The sequence below is a fragment of the Nematolebias whitei genome, chromosome 3 (genome assembly GCF_014905685.2).
Source record: "Nematolebias whitei isolate Nwh7 chromosome 3, NemWhi1, whole genome shotgun sequence".
Lineage (NCBI taxonomy): Eukaryota > Metazoa > Chordata > Actinopteri > Cyprinodontiformes > Rivulidae > Nematolebias > Nematolebias whitei.
In genome coordinates, this window is record NC_056500.1 from 19,199,348 (window position 1) to 19,213,008 (window position 13,661).

Genomic DNA, 13,661 nt, shown 5'->3' on the forward strand with positions numbered 1-13,661 from the left:
CAGGGGAGTGACTGCAGAAGGGTTTGACTTCTGACTGATGTGATAAGATTTTACCATGCATCTGAATATGTCCAAAAATACGTAAATAGATCATATGATGGCAGGTGATTATTATGACTTGAGGAACCCAGAATAGTACGAGACCCAGAACGAGACAAGACTCAAGAGTAGAAAAGTAAACAATGTTTATTATCTACAGTGATAATATGTACAGAACATCTCCTGGAGCTCCTGGAGAGGAAGGATAAGGTCAGGTGAGTCGTTGATGAGGGAACTGAATGTTGATATTGATCCGGTTGGTTTTCTCTTACAGGTCTGGACGTGGTGGTGAGGCACAGAGTTTATCCAGAAACAGCTCCATAGTTGGGGAACCAGGCAGGGCAGGCAAAGTAGGGAAGGCAGGCAAGTGGCAGGAGGGCAAGGAATGAGGAACTGGACCAAAGGAGAACCAGGACTGGACAGGACCCAAGGAGGCATGATAACTGCAGACACAAAAGACAAGGTAAATATCTTAATATTTCTTAGTAATACTGGTCAGAGGCATAAATACCATGAATGCATAAGGCTCCAGTGAAGAGTAGCACTCAACTGCAGCCTTATATAGTACAGGATCTCATCAGGTAGATGGCAGACAGCTAGTGGTAATTAGCAGCCGTCTTGGAGAAGAGAGCTGCAGCCAGTGGTACGCTTACATTACCCCCGAAGAATCGCCCTCAGGCGACCTGAGGCACTTCTCGGGGTGGGCCTTGAAGACGGCAGTGATCAAGCTTGGGTCCAAGACGAAGGAGCAAGGACTCCATGATCTTTCTTCAGGTCCGTAGCCCTCCCAGTCAGCTAGGTAGTGGTAGCCTCGTCCTCAGCGACGCACATCCAGAATGGTCCTCATGGTGAAAGCCGGGTGGTTGTCGATCATCCGGGTGGGTGGAGGGAGGTAGGTTGGAGTGCATAAGGGGCTCTCAGAGATGGGCTTGACCTGGGAAACATGGAAGGTGGGGTGAATCCTCATGGAGCTCTGGAGCTAGAGTCTTACTGCAGAGGGGTTGACAATTTTGGTGATGGGAAAGTGGCATATGAAATGGGGTGCCATCTTGCTGGCTGTGTCTTTTATGTGAATGTCACTGGTAGAGAGCCATTCTTTTTAGCCCACCTGGTATGAAGGAGCAGATGAGCGGTGGTACCCTGAGGTGAGACTTGTAGAAGCCGCCAGAGTTTTGTAAAAACAACGCCACACTTGAGAGATAAATTGTGGTCCACGGTGACTACATTGGTGGGGATGCCGTGGATCCTGAAGACGTGTTGGACAAGCGGATGAGCAGTCTTGAAGGCAGAAGGAAGCTTGGGCAGAGGACTGAAATGGGTTGCTTTTGAAAACATGTCAATGACTATTAGAATGGCGGTGTTACCTTCTGAGGGAAGTAGACCGGTGACGAAATCCACCGAGATGTGGGATCAGGGACGGCTTGGGTGTATGCAGGGGTTGCAGGAGCCCAGCGGGTGGTTTGTTGCCCATTTTGTTCCTGGCACATGTAGAGCAGGCTGTGACAAAAGCCTTCACATCTGGGTTGATAGTAGGCCACCACAAGTGTGTCCTTGCTAGGGTAAGCATACGAGAGGTAACAGGGTGACATGACAGTTTGTTTGTGCGAAGCCAGTCCAATACCTTGGGTCTCAAGGAAGATGGGACGAAGAGGGTTCCGGTGGAGTCCTGTGCCTAGGTCAGGTTAATCCTTTTGGGCTTCAGAAACCTCTTTTTCGATGGCCCAGGTGGTAGGACCAGGCTAATGATGCCACTCTTCCAAAGCCAATTTAACTGCCAACAGTTCTTGGTTGTTCACATCATAGTTTTTCTCAGGCTGGGATAAATGTCGGGAGAAAAAGGCACATGGATGGACCGTATTGTCAGAGGGAGACCTTTGAGACAGTATGGCCCCTACCCCAGTGTCTGAGGCATCCACCTCTAGGATGAATTGGTGCTTGGAGTAAGGATGACAAAGAATTGGGGTAAAAGATAAAAGTATTTCAAGGTTACTAAAAGCAGAGTCTGCTTCAGAGGTTCATTTGAAAGTCCTTGTAGTGGATGTGAGTTGGGACAGGGGTGAAGCAACATGGCTGTAGTCCTTTATGAAGAGTCTGTAAAAGATTGCAAAACCTAGAAAGCCTTGCAACTGCTTCCTGGTCTCTGGGACACGCCACTCCACCACTGCCTTGTTTTTTTTTTCTGGGTCATTCCTGTAATGTCCTCCCTTGAATATAAAACCTAGGAAGGAGACAGATATTGTATGAAATTTGCACTTTTCATCTTTTGCAAATAGCTGGTTCTCATAAAGTCTTTGTAGTACAGTCTTGACTTGTCTGGTGTATTCAGCCTCATTGTGTGAGTAAATGAGGATTCATCCAAGTACACAAATACAAAATCTCCAATAAAGTTTCTCAACATATCATTGACTAGGGCCTGGAAACATGCAGGGGTGTTAGTTAAGTCAAATGGCATAACCAGATAATGTGTCTGAGTGTTGTTCTGAAAGCTATTTTTTCACTCCCTTAGAGATAGGGTGAGAAGCTCTGTCATCTGGGAGGGTTTCAGATAGAACTTCTGCTTCTCCACGTCGAAAGAAGCCAGTTGAGGTGGCTTGGGCATCTGGTTAGGATGCCTCCTGGTGAGGTGTCCCGGATACGTCCCACCTGGAGGAGACCCAGAGGAAGACCCAGGACACTCTGGAGGGACTGTTTCTCGGTGGGCCTGGAAACGCCTTGGGATTCCCCTGGAAGAGCTGGCCCAAGTGGCTGGGGAGAGGGAAGTCTGGGCCTCCCTACTTAGGCTGCTATCCCCACGACCCAACTCCAAATAAGCGGAAGAAAATGGATGGATGGATGGATATTGTTCAATCCTCTGCAATCAATACACGGCCGAAGGGTTTTATCCTTTTTGATTGCAAAGAAAAATCCTGCCCCTACAGGAGAGGTGAAGGGCCTGAGTTGAGACTCATATTTTTTCATGGAGTCCCTTTTGGGACCTGAGAGGTTGTTCAGTCGAAAAGCAGGTAAGGAGGAGACAGGGAGAAAATCAATAGTGCAGTCGTACGTGCTGTGGGGAGGTAGAAATAAAGCTCTGTTTACTAAAAACAGGGGCAAGATCGTGGTAAATTGAGGGAATAGTAGTAACATCAACCTCTTCTTTAGGAGGGTCACACTTAAGCCCCCAGTATACTCCCGCGTACATCTATACGCGGAGGTACGTACGTATGTACGCGGAGGTACGAGTGTACCCCCCAGGGCATGTCCACGCAAAGCTCAATTTTTACGACCGCGTACGCGGTGTCGCACAATAAACTGCCTGGCAACGGACTGTTTTTATGTGACACCAATTTATTAAATTCTCCTTCTTCATCCCTGATCTGGCCTTTTATTTTGCTTTTTTTTGCCAAGAGGCAAGTGATCTCTTCCTCCTCCGTTGATGCCATGACTGAAATGGTGAGAAATGAAGGAATTTGTCACGAGCGAATTAAACTCAGGTCCAGCATGACTGCGGGAGGGTCTGGAGATTTCCTGGTGGGCTGGTCTGATGTGTGGGCTGCAGAGCCAGTGCTCCATGTTTTGTTTTTTTTGTTTGTTTGTTTTTTAGATCTTTTTATTAACATATAAACACAGAACACAGCTGTGGCTGAGGCTGCCAGCGCTTTTTTGTTTTTATGACCTGTCAATCAATCCAGTAGGCGTGTCAGCAAATGACCAATCAGCTACCTCAATTTGTCCCGAAGGTAAACGCCCCTTGTCTTTGGAGCTGACTGCAGCCGCTCAGGGTGAATGCTCGAGTATGAAGTCTGAACCCTCTGCGTACAGTACACGCGTGCGTACGCATGAACAGACGTACGCAGGAGTATACTGGGGGCTTTAGAGTGGCTAGAAATGGCGGAGCGTAAACAGTGCTTTAAGCATTTGTTGCTCCATCCCTGCACTCACCCGAGTTCCCAATTCATGTAATAATTTTAAATTTTAAAAATTGAGCACCTGTGTACAGCCCACAAGTGCAGGGGGAAGCTCCCTCCTGCATTTCTTCTCCGGCTGCAGCAGCTTCGTGAAGGGTTAACCCTTTGCTGTCCAATTGCACCAATCAAATTTTGTCTTCCAACTTAAAATTCAAAGTATGCCACATCATAAAATCATCATAATCACAAAATATAAAAGTGTTAAAAGTTGTTTTTTATTATTTTAGAACTTCTGTGTTCAGTTGTTACAGTGTAATTGATCAAGAAGTATATTTCTGCTCGTGCTGCAGAGCTGCGCCCTTTGATGTCCTGCTGCACTTCTCAATTTAAATTTAAATACTGTAATATTTTTAAATAAACAATCCATGCTGCATGGATTGTTTATTTAAAATATTACAGTATTTAAATTTAAATTGTTTATTTACACAAGGAGGGAGATTGGGAGTAACAGGTGATGAGTAAGTGTGATTGCAGCCTGTCACATCACAACAAAGTTTACTGTACTTGAACCTGAACTTGGACTACTGTATCCCTACTTTGTTGTTTTTCACTTATATTGCACACGCGCATGTGTGTGTGTGTGTGTGCGTGCGTGCGTGCGTGCGTGTGTGTGTGTGCGTGTGTGTGTGGTACAGAACTCCCGCGATAAACAAGGGACTACTGTAATCCCAGGTCAAAAATTAGACGAAACTCCTTTATGAAAAGTTCGTATGACACAGAGTCTGAATAATGAGATTGCAGAAATTAATTAGCCCACCAGAGTGTGTTACCTTTTAACTGGTTGGTGAAGTGATTTTTGTAATATTCGAGGTGTAGAGTTGAGGAGCCCCACTGAATGCAAGCTTACATTGGAGGAGGAAACCTCCACAATGGTCAGGATCTCCAGAAAACAATTCAGAAGGTTTTATGCTTACCTGCTGAGTGGTGGTATTTGATTCAGGAGTCGTTCTAGAGGAACTTGGTGTCCGTGGAATGGTGGGAACTGTAGGAGGAGATGGTGAGAGTCTCTGGTTAATAAAAAAAAAAAAAAAAAACATACCTCCTAGTTCCTGCATGTAGCTTGCTGCTATGATTCGTTGCAACATTTCCTCTAATTTGGCGATGCGTTTGTCCTGGGAGGTCAAATGGAGCTCCTGGTCTCGTTCTGGGTCTTTTTGGCTGGAGCATTTCTGTTCTGACTCAAGGAACCCAGATTGATAGGAGACCCTGAACGAGACAAGACTCGGGAGTAGAAAAGTGAACAGTGTTTATTATTTACAGTGAGAATATATACAGAAGATCTCCTGGAGCCCCTGGGGAGGAAGGATAAGGTCAAGTGGGTTGTTAATGAGGGAACTGAATGTTGATATTGATCCGGATGGTTTTTCTCTTACAGGTCTGGACGTGGTGGTGAGGCACAGAGTTTATCCAGAAACAGCTCCATAGATGGGGAACCAGGCAAGGCAGGCAATTTGCAGGAGGGCAAGGCACGAGGAACCGGACCGAAGGAGAACCAGGACTGGACAGGACCCAAGGAAGCAGGATAACTGCATGCACAAAAGACAAGGTAAGTATCTTAATATTTCTTAGTAATACTGGCCAGAGGCATAAATACCATAAATGCATAAGGCTCCAGTGAAGAGTAGCACTCAACTGCAGCCTTATATAGTGCAGGATCTCATCAGGTAGATGGCCGACAGTTTGTGGTAATTAGAGGCCATCTTGGAGAGGAGAGCTGCAGCCAGTGGTACTCTGATACAAATGAGATTACTTCTAGTCTTGACATAAAAACCTTTGTTTGTTTTCTTAAAACTTGATGGTTTAACTTTAGGTTTAAGATCCAATGTTTGTCTCAACAAGTAGCACATTGTCCGAGTTATATGAGCTTATCAAAAAGATTGTCTGCCTCTTCTTTCTGTGATTCTTTACATGTTTCTCCTGTAAATGAAACCAACTGTGTCAACGTGCCACCTGTCTAACTACAAGTAAATAATTAAAATCATGTGGTTGTGTACGTTTCAGACGTCGATAGGGCTCCTCTTCAGTGTTGGCATCTTGTTTCACTTTTGTTATTGCGAAGTGAAATGCAGAAATGACGAAGACGAGGAGGTTGACTGGTTGGTGATTTTATCTGCCTCCATTTTTATTTTCACTCACTTTCGGTTGAAGCTGAATAAATGCTAAAATGTGTGTTGATGTCGGCCCGTCAGGTTTATTTTATACAAGCTGCCCAACGTGAACAATGCCGGTTTGTTGTATTTGTACATGGATGAGAGCACGAATGGGTGGCAACTCAGCCAGAAGGAAATCAACAGCAGAAGTGGCTCTTTGGGGAACACACTAAAACCTCTTCTTGATTTCTATGACAGAAAGGTAACATCCCACACAATCAGAAACTTTTAATGATGGTACCACTTTACAGGCTGATGTACATTCATCATTTATTGTCTTTTTATTGTAAGACTGAAGGCTTTGGTTACATGCTCTACAACGATCAACCTCCAGATCCTTATGCTGCTCCTTCGTCATTTGGCCACAGCAAAGGTGGGTGCTGCTGATTAATGTCTAAAACTAAATATCTAAAAATGTCTAAAACATCCAGCGATAAGCTGTTTCGTGACTCTTTGACATTATTTTATGTTCTTAAGGGGTTGTAATGTTGGATCGACAACATGGCCTTTGGCTTTCTCACAGCACACCCAAATTTCCAACATATCGCAACAAAGACTTCTGGCCAAAGAATGGAAATTCAAACGCTCAAACGTTTATTTGTGTTAACTTTCCCTACGCACAGTTTAAAGCAATAGGTAGGTTAAAACCTTTATATTTGGACCAACTTTGATGTTTTATTTACTGTGTTGAAATATTTCGTTTGAACTCTCAGGAGTGCAGCTCAAGTACATCCATGCTTATTCATACGACTCTGTGGTACCTACAACTTTTCATGAGGAGCTGCGGTGTGTCGCACAGAGAAGCTGCCTTCCAAGAAAAGCACCCTGGTCCAGCGTGACCACACTGACCTCCATGATGGGCCGTAGTTTCACCAGTTTTGCAAAATATGGACGCTTTAAAAATGGTGAGTGCTGGCAATTAAAACCCCCTGTTGTTGGATTTGAGTATCAAATGTGAAAAGTGTGATATTTACTTATTATTTACCGCCCCGCTCTTTTTTTAATAATGCCCAGACAATGTTTTCAGTGTTGTTACTTTCTTTGGGATCTATACAGTCATGTGGCATAATATAGATGCTGTGTAAATGACATTCTGGGAATTTTCAGGAAGACATGATGGTACCAAGTTCTGTTTTTACTACAGCCTTGTGCAGTAGAAAGATGCAGATGCTAAAATCCATCTATCAGTCAATCTATATAACTTTATTGTCCATAATATTCCATAAGATGGAGCTTTATCTTTGACATCTGGCTCATACACACAAAACAACACGAGTTAAAAATGCCATAAAACTTTAACCCAATAAATCTAATTCTAAAATACATGATAAATTAAAAGCATAAAAACATCTTAACAGACAATGGTTTGTCATGTGAGGCTACGTTAAAATAGGACCCTATTAAGGACACTAACAGAAGAGGGAACAAATGACTTTTTGTGCCCATTTTTCTTTACTAGAGGAACTACCTGTCTTCTGTCAGATGGTACCAACCTGAATAAAGGTTGTAGTGAATGAGTTGAGTCAATGTAAAGCTGGATTGCCTTTTATTTCCAGCACCTGACTGTACAGGTCTGGAAGTTTCATTGGTTGATGACCAATGACTTTACTACCTAGTTTGACCACACTGGACAGCTTGTTCCTGTCTCTGACTAGGAGGTTTCCATAACATGAGACAATATTAAAGGAAACACTTTCAACCAGTGACCTGTACACCAATTGCAAGGTATTTTTTGCTAACACTGAAGCTCCTTAGCTTATATACAAGGTGGAAATACTGTCTTGACTTTTTGTAAACACAGTCAGTGTTGGGCTGAAAGGTCAACTTGGTGTCAGTTATTGTTCCGGGGTACTTAACTTCAGTCACCTTCTCTACTTCCTGCCCTTTTTTTAACATAAGGTCTGGTGGCTGCTCCCCATCTACCTCCCAGACAAAGTTCCTCAGCTTTACTGACATTAAGGTCCAGAAAACTAACATCAAACCAGGCAGAGAGCTGACCTATGAGCTGGGAGAAGGAGGGGCTATTATTGGTGTCTATCAGACCAGCAACTAGGGCCATATCATCAGCATACTTAATTAATGTGAAGTCTTTGTTGTCATGTCACAAATCATGTATGTAAAAAGAGAATAAAAGTGGTGTTAGCACACAACTCTGTGGAACACCAGTGTTCAAAACCCTGCAGTCAGACAGAGAGTTCTACGCAGACTCGTTGGGGTCTTCCTCTCAAAATCTCTCCAATCCACAAAACAAGATGGTTGCTGACATTTATTTCACATATTTAAAACAGACCTGGATGCATTTCAGACTGAAAACATAGGTGCATTTTTCAATTTTGTTTTTTGGTGATGATAATACACACAGGAAGTTGAGCAAATTATATTTTAAAGTTCAGTAGATAAAAAATGTGTTTTGCTTAAAAATGACTGCAATTAGTTTTCTATATCTTCAAATGGTTTCAGTTTTGTTTAAAAAAAACGAAGACATGCAACACAATAAATGTCCTAAACTTTTAAGACAAATGCTGGCATCAGTTAAAACTTAACAGTGATCATTTCCCCCCATTGTTTTAATACTGTAGATCTTTACTCGAGCCTCATTGCAGACTACGTTTCAGAGGATTTATTTGTAAAAGGCTGGGGGAAACTGCGTGAACCTCTCGCCTCGAACTGCAGCTCCACTGCTCACATCTACAACGTGAAGGAAGTGAAGCTGCCGAGGAGGAAGCCCTTCAGTGACACACAAGATCACTCAAAGTGGTGTGTGACTTCAGATGGCAGCTTGACCTGCATCGCTGATATGAACAGAGAGAGGAGTCAGATGGACAGAGGTGGAGGAGCTATCTGCACTGCTGACCCTGTGGTTGGGAGGGTCTTTAGAGCATTAATCTTTCAGTATGAACCATGTAAACAGTCTAATTCTGAAAGAGAACTGTAAAACTACAATTCTCACAAAAAAAACTGTTTTTTTTTATTTTTGTTGTTTTAATAACTTTTAATTCAATTCTATTTTACAAACAGATCTATTCATGCAAAGCGAAGCTATTTTATTCCAATTTAAATAAAAGTATGTTTTGTGTTGTTAAACCACATATGAAAAGTTTATGTGTTGTTTTTTGTTAAACATTGTCTTTTAGCAGTGACTGGTTTTTGCAGGGTCCTTGTGTTTATGCCCTAACAATTAATTGAGTCCTAAAATTTCAGCCATATAATTTCAAAAGACAAAAACAAAAGTACCTTCAGAGGCAAATGCACACACATTCTCAGGCCACTTAATGTCTAGCTACAAATGCAGTGTCCTATTAGTTAGATTTCTCTATACAACCCAAGCAACTTTAATTACATGAATTTTTTTTGTCGCATGCAACCTAATATTACATTTTTGCAAAGTCCATCAGTCCATTCAGTCCCCTGACACAAATAGAGTATTATTGTGTATGCTGTTCAGTGTCAGGAGGGCTGTGATCAGTCTTACATCAGGGAAACTAAACAGCCACTGGCCAAAAGGATGGACCAGCACAGAAGAGCAACATCATCAGGCCAAGATGCTGCAGCTTACACTCATCTCCAGATCAGTGGTCACTCTTTCAGAGATGAAGATGTTCACATCCTTGATAGAGAGGAACGTTGGTTTGAGAGAGGAGTAAAGAAAGGCATCTTTGTGAAGAGAAACTGTCCATCATTAAACAGGGACAGAGGCCTCCGTGTCCCTGTTTAATATCTGTGAATAGCAAGCGGCCATCAGAGTAATAATCAGTCGTTTGGCGGATAGTCCTCCTTTATCAAGTGAACAGCTTTTGGATGTCAGCAAACTAGTTGATCCAATATGAGAAGTGCCTTTTTATAAGACTGAGTTTATTGCAGACACTCAGACTGACAAAGATGAAATGTTTCAACAAGTTTTTTTTTTTTTATTATTATTTTAATCTGTCCAGAGGACCTAACTTAACTTTATTCGCTTTTTGCAAATTATTCTTCTAAAGTCCCAGCTTTTCCACTTACTGTACTATTTTTTTCATTCAACCTTTATTTATGCAGGTTAGTCTCATTGAGCCTCGAGGACTCACTTACAAGAGAGACCTGAACAATTTGGAATTAAATCAACATTCTGCATAGAACTGGATTAAAGACAAAGCAATTATAGTGTGATGTGTTGAAGTCAAATTTTCATTTAATGTATAATTTAATTTGATCTGTTCAGTTCCATTCAGCATTTGAGCTGCTATTTGTCTCCTCGCCACGAGGGGGCGCACGTATTCACTGATCTTGTAACTACTCACCCCCTGTCACCGGAAGTGAACGCGCTTGTCCGGAAAGTCTGTTCCGCACGTGAGAAACAATCCAAAATGGATTTTACAGAAGTTCCCGTGAGTCAGGGAGGCGAAGGTAAAATAAAGAACAAAAAAGTAAAGATGAAAGATGTTAGTAAGGATGGAGAAGAAGGGAGCAGCGGAGCGGAGAAGACCGAGTCAGAGACGACGACGTTTCCGCCAACATTCAGTTTGGCTGAAGTCAAGAACAAACAGAGAAGACACCTCATGTTTATGAAACTCAAGCAGGAAAAAAGAAAGGTAAACAGAAGACATTGTGCCTTGCGCTAGGCAAAGCTGCCATTATTAATAAATTTAGTTCACTCATCTGTTGTTAGCTAAAATAAACTTCTAAAACCACCCCTCTTTACTTAGAATAACGAAACTCATGCCAGTATTTCACAAGTAAAAAACAAAGAAAGAAACATACTAGTAGTTACTTTCAACTATTCTCAGAGATCTGTTGTTGTAACGCACTTGTCTTTGAGTTTATAATCATGTTAATCTTGTTTTCTGTAGCAAAAGCTGCAAATTAGGAAAAAGAAGAGGAAGGAAAGAGAAGCATTAGGTGACAAGGTGAGTCTTTTCTGTTGTCATTCATTTATTTCATCTTTTAATATCAATTCATTGCTTGCATCATCAACAATTTTTTTCTTTCATTCTGTCCCAAACTTAGGCGCCGCCAAAGGAGGTCCCTAAAACGATAGAAAACCAGAGAGTGTTCGACGAGACAACAGTTGACCCAGACGATGAAGAGGTGTGGACTGGTCTCGCTGAAATAATCTCTTTACTTTTATTAGTTTGTTCATATTTCTTGTTTGGTGTCCAGGTTGCGTTTGACGAAGGGACTGATGAATTTTCTGCGTATTTCAACGGGCTGACGAACCCCAAAGTGCTCATCACAACATCAGACAGGCCCAGAGGGGTGAGTGGCTGCTGTTCGACCTCAAAACAAAATTCCCCTTCGTTCATCGGTGTCAAAAATCTGGATTGAAAACACGTTGGATGTTGGGTGATTTGTCTTGCAGAGGACGACAAGGTTCTGTAAGCAGCTGGCCACAGTGATCCCAAACGCCCACGTTTACTACAGAAGAGGTTTGGCCCTGAAGAGGATCATTCCTCAGTGTGTCGCCAGGGACTTTACCTACCTGATCGTTGTCAATGAAGACCGCACGATTCCCAGTATCCTCACATCCAGTCACAGGAAAGAGACTAAACTCCTCTGCACCGAAGCAGTTTTCTTTTGACACATTATTACATTGGGGAAAATTGTATCAACGTGGAAAAAATGTCATCATCCTTAACGGTCACTTTAAGATGGCTTGGTTCTCTGTCACCTTCCTGATGGGCCAACTGCGCACTTCAAAGTCAGCAGCGTTCGGTTACGCAAAGAGATAAAGGCAAGTTCAGTTCCTCTATTTCACCAGCTGCGTTTGGACATCAAAGTGATGCAAGTCCATCCCAAAATTAAGTGTCCCGTACTCGCAATTCACCATTTCATTGAGTTGATGTTTAATTTGGTCTGTTTTGTGTTACTTTACTGACTAATCTTATGTCTTTACAGTGGCAGATAAACAAGAACTAAGCTTAGCAGCAATTGTCATTTTAACAGCATTATTAAAAATGTAATTTGCAGAGGGTTTTTTTAAGATTGGAAAGTAGACAAATCACGTTTCCAAGTATATTCTAGGACATGGAAAGCTGAACATTCTTATATCCTTTGTTTTTTATATTTTGCCAAGGTTTGATGCCGTTCTCTTTGTTTTGTGCAGAGGCTAGGTAAAGAGCCGACCGAACACTATCCAGAGGTGATCCTCAACAATTTCTCAACCCGTCTGGGTCACTCCATCGGCCGGCTGTTCGCCGCTCTCTTTCCACAGAACCCCCAGTTCGTGGGTCGACAGGTCGCCACCTTTCACAACCAACGAGACTTCATCTTTTTCAGATTCCACAGGTGAACTTTTCAACTGTGGCTTAATTTAGTAACAGTTAATTTTTGATTAAGTTTGTTTAGTGGTTTTCTGTTTGTTCATTACTAAAATTACATTTCGATATATGGGCAAATAGAGCCGGCGTTGAAATAAAATCTAAATTTTTGCTGTAAGAAGGTAAATATGTTTACGGTGTTTTGAACAGGTACATCTTCAAGAATGAGAAGAAAGTTGGTATTCAGGAGCTGGGACCCCGCTTCACTCTCAAACTCCGATCTCTTCAGAAGGGAACCTTCGACTCAAAGTATGGAGAGTATGAATGGGTGCTGAAGGTGAGTAACTGGAGAAATCACTTTGTCTTTTTGCATAGGGCTATTTGTAGAACGAGTGGGGCAATCATGCAAATTACTTGAGAGCATTTGAAAAGAAGTCTCAAACTATAAAAAACGTGTTTTTCTTCTTTACTTGCTTATAATAACTTCTTTGTTTGTTTGCAGCGCCATGAAATGGATGCCAGCAGGAGGAAGTTCCAGCTTTGATTTTACATTTTTCATGACAAGTTATTTAATATCTGGCAAACAATTACTTGTGGACTTGGATGAATTGACTAGCCCGTAGTTTTAAGATCTGTGATAAATGTTACAATTTTTTTTTTGTTGATCATTTGTTTTCCCTGAAAAGTATTTGAGCTTGTATGGCTTCACCCTTTAGCTTGACTTGAGCTTCAGAGTTAACACCGTTTTAACTGAACTTATCCAAGTTGTATCAGTGGGTTGAAAGTTGTAAATGAGCGATACAAAACAAATGTGAAGCTCTAATACCAGGATTTACCATGCCAACAGGTAAATATAAAACTAAACTACCATTTTAGTCATTGAAGCTTCAACTGCGAACGTCCGTACACAGATCCTGGTGTTTTCTGTTTAGACAGGAAAAGAGAAAAGTATCATTTTCACAGCTGGAAAACACCATCATAGGTTGATCTCACCAGCCTGTAATGGAAACATGACCTAAAAGTTGCAGTCAATGTAAAAATGGCTACATGTTCCATCGGCATGACATGATTTAAGAGGTTAAGCCTTCATACATGTTTTGTTTTTCTCACGGTAATTTAAATATTTGTGCAAATAAACTGTATTACAACCTGACAGATGCCCTTTATGTCAAAGACAATTAAATTGAGGATTATTCCATAATTGCAGAGTGGGCTCCATGTACACTGATCATTGATTATATGAGGTTTGTGTCAAATCCAACTGTTCTGACTTGCATGTTTCTAAATGAGTG

At 41.9% G+C, this 13,661-nt stretch overlaps 2 protein-coding genes across 2 annotated transcripts in view; both read left to right on the plus strand.

Moving 5' to 3' along the window:
- Nucleotides 1–9,071, plus strand: part of LOC119407777 (deoxyribonuclease-2-beta-like) — a 9,996-nt gene extending 925 nt beyond the window's left edge. The window contains exons 2-7 of the mRNA XM_037674601.1: nt 5,988–6,082; nt 6,176–6,338; nt 6,428–6,509; nt 6,614–6,772; nt 6,850–7,041; nt 8,716–9,071. Of these exons, the coding sequence (XP_037530529.1) occupies nt 5,988–6,082; nt 6,176–6,338; nt 6,428–6,509; nt 6,614–6,772; nt 6,850–7,041; nt 8,716–9,071 (1,047 nt within the window). The remainder of the gene's footprint in view (nt 1–5,987; nt 6,083–6,175; nt 6,339–6,427; nt 6,510–6,613; nt 6,773–6,849; nt 7,042–8,715) is intronic.
- Nucleotides 9,072–10,379: 1,308 nt separating this feature from the next.
- rpf1 (ribosome production factor 1 homolog) lies at nt 10,380–13,521 on the plus strand. The gene is made up of 9 exons (XM_037674602.1): nt 10,380–10,704; nt 10,963–11,019; nt 11,120–11,200; nt 11,273–11,368; nt 11,472–11,625; nt 11,761–11,843; nt 12,216–12,397; nt 12,580–12,706; nt 12,872–13,521. The coding sequence occupies exons 1-9, from the start codon at nt 10,480–10,482 to the stop codon at nt 12,911–12,913; spliced, it is 1,047 nt and encodes a 348-aa protein (XP_037530530.1). The 5' UTR covers nt 10,380–10,479; the 3' UTR covers nt 12,914–13,521.
- Nucleotides 13,522–13,661: the final 140 nt, after the last annotated feature.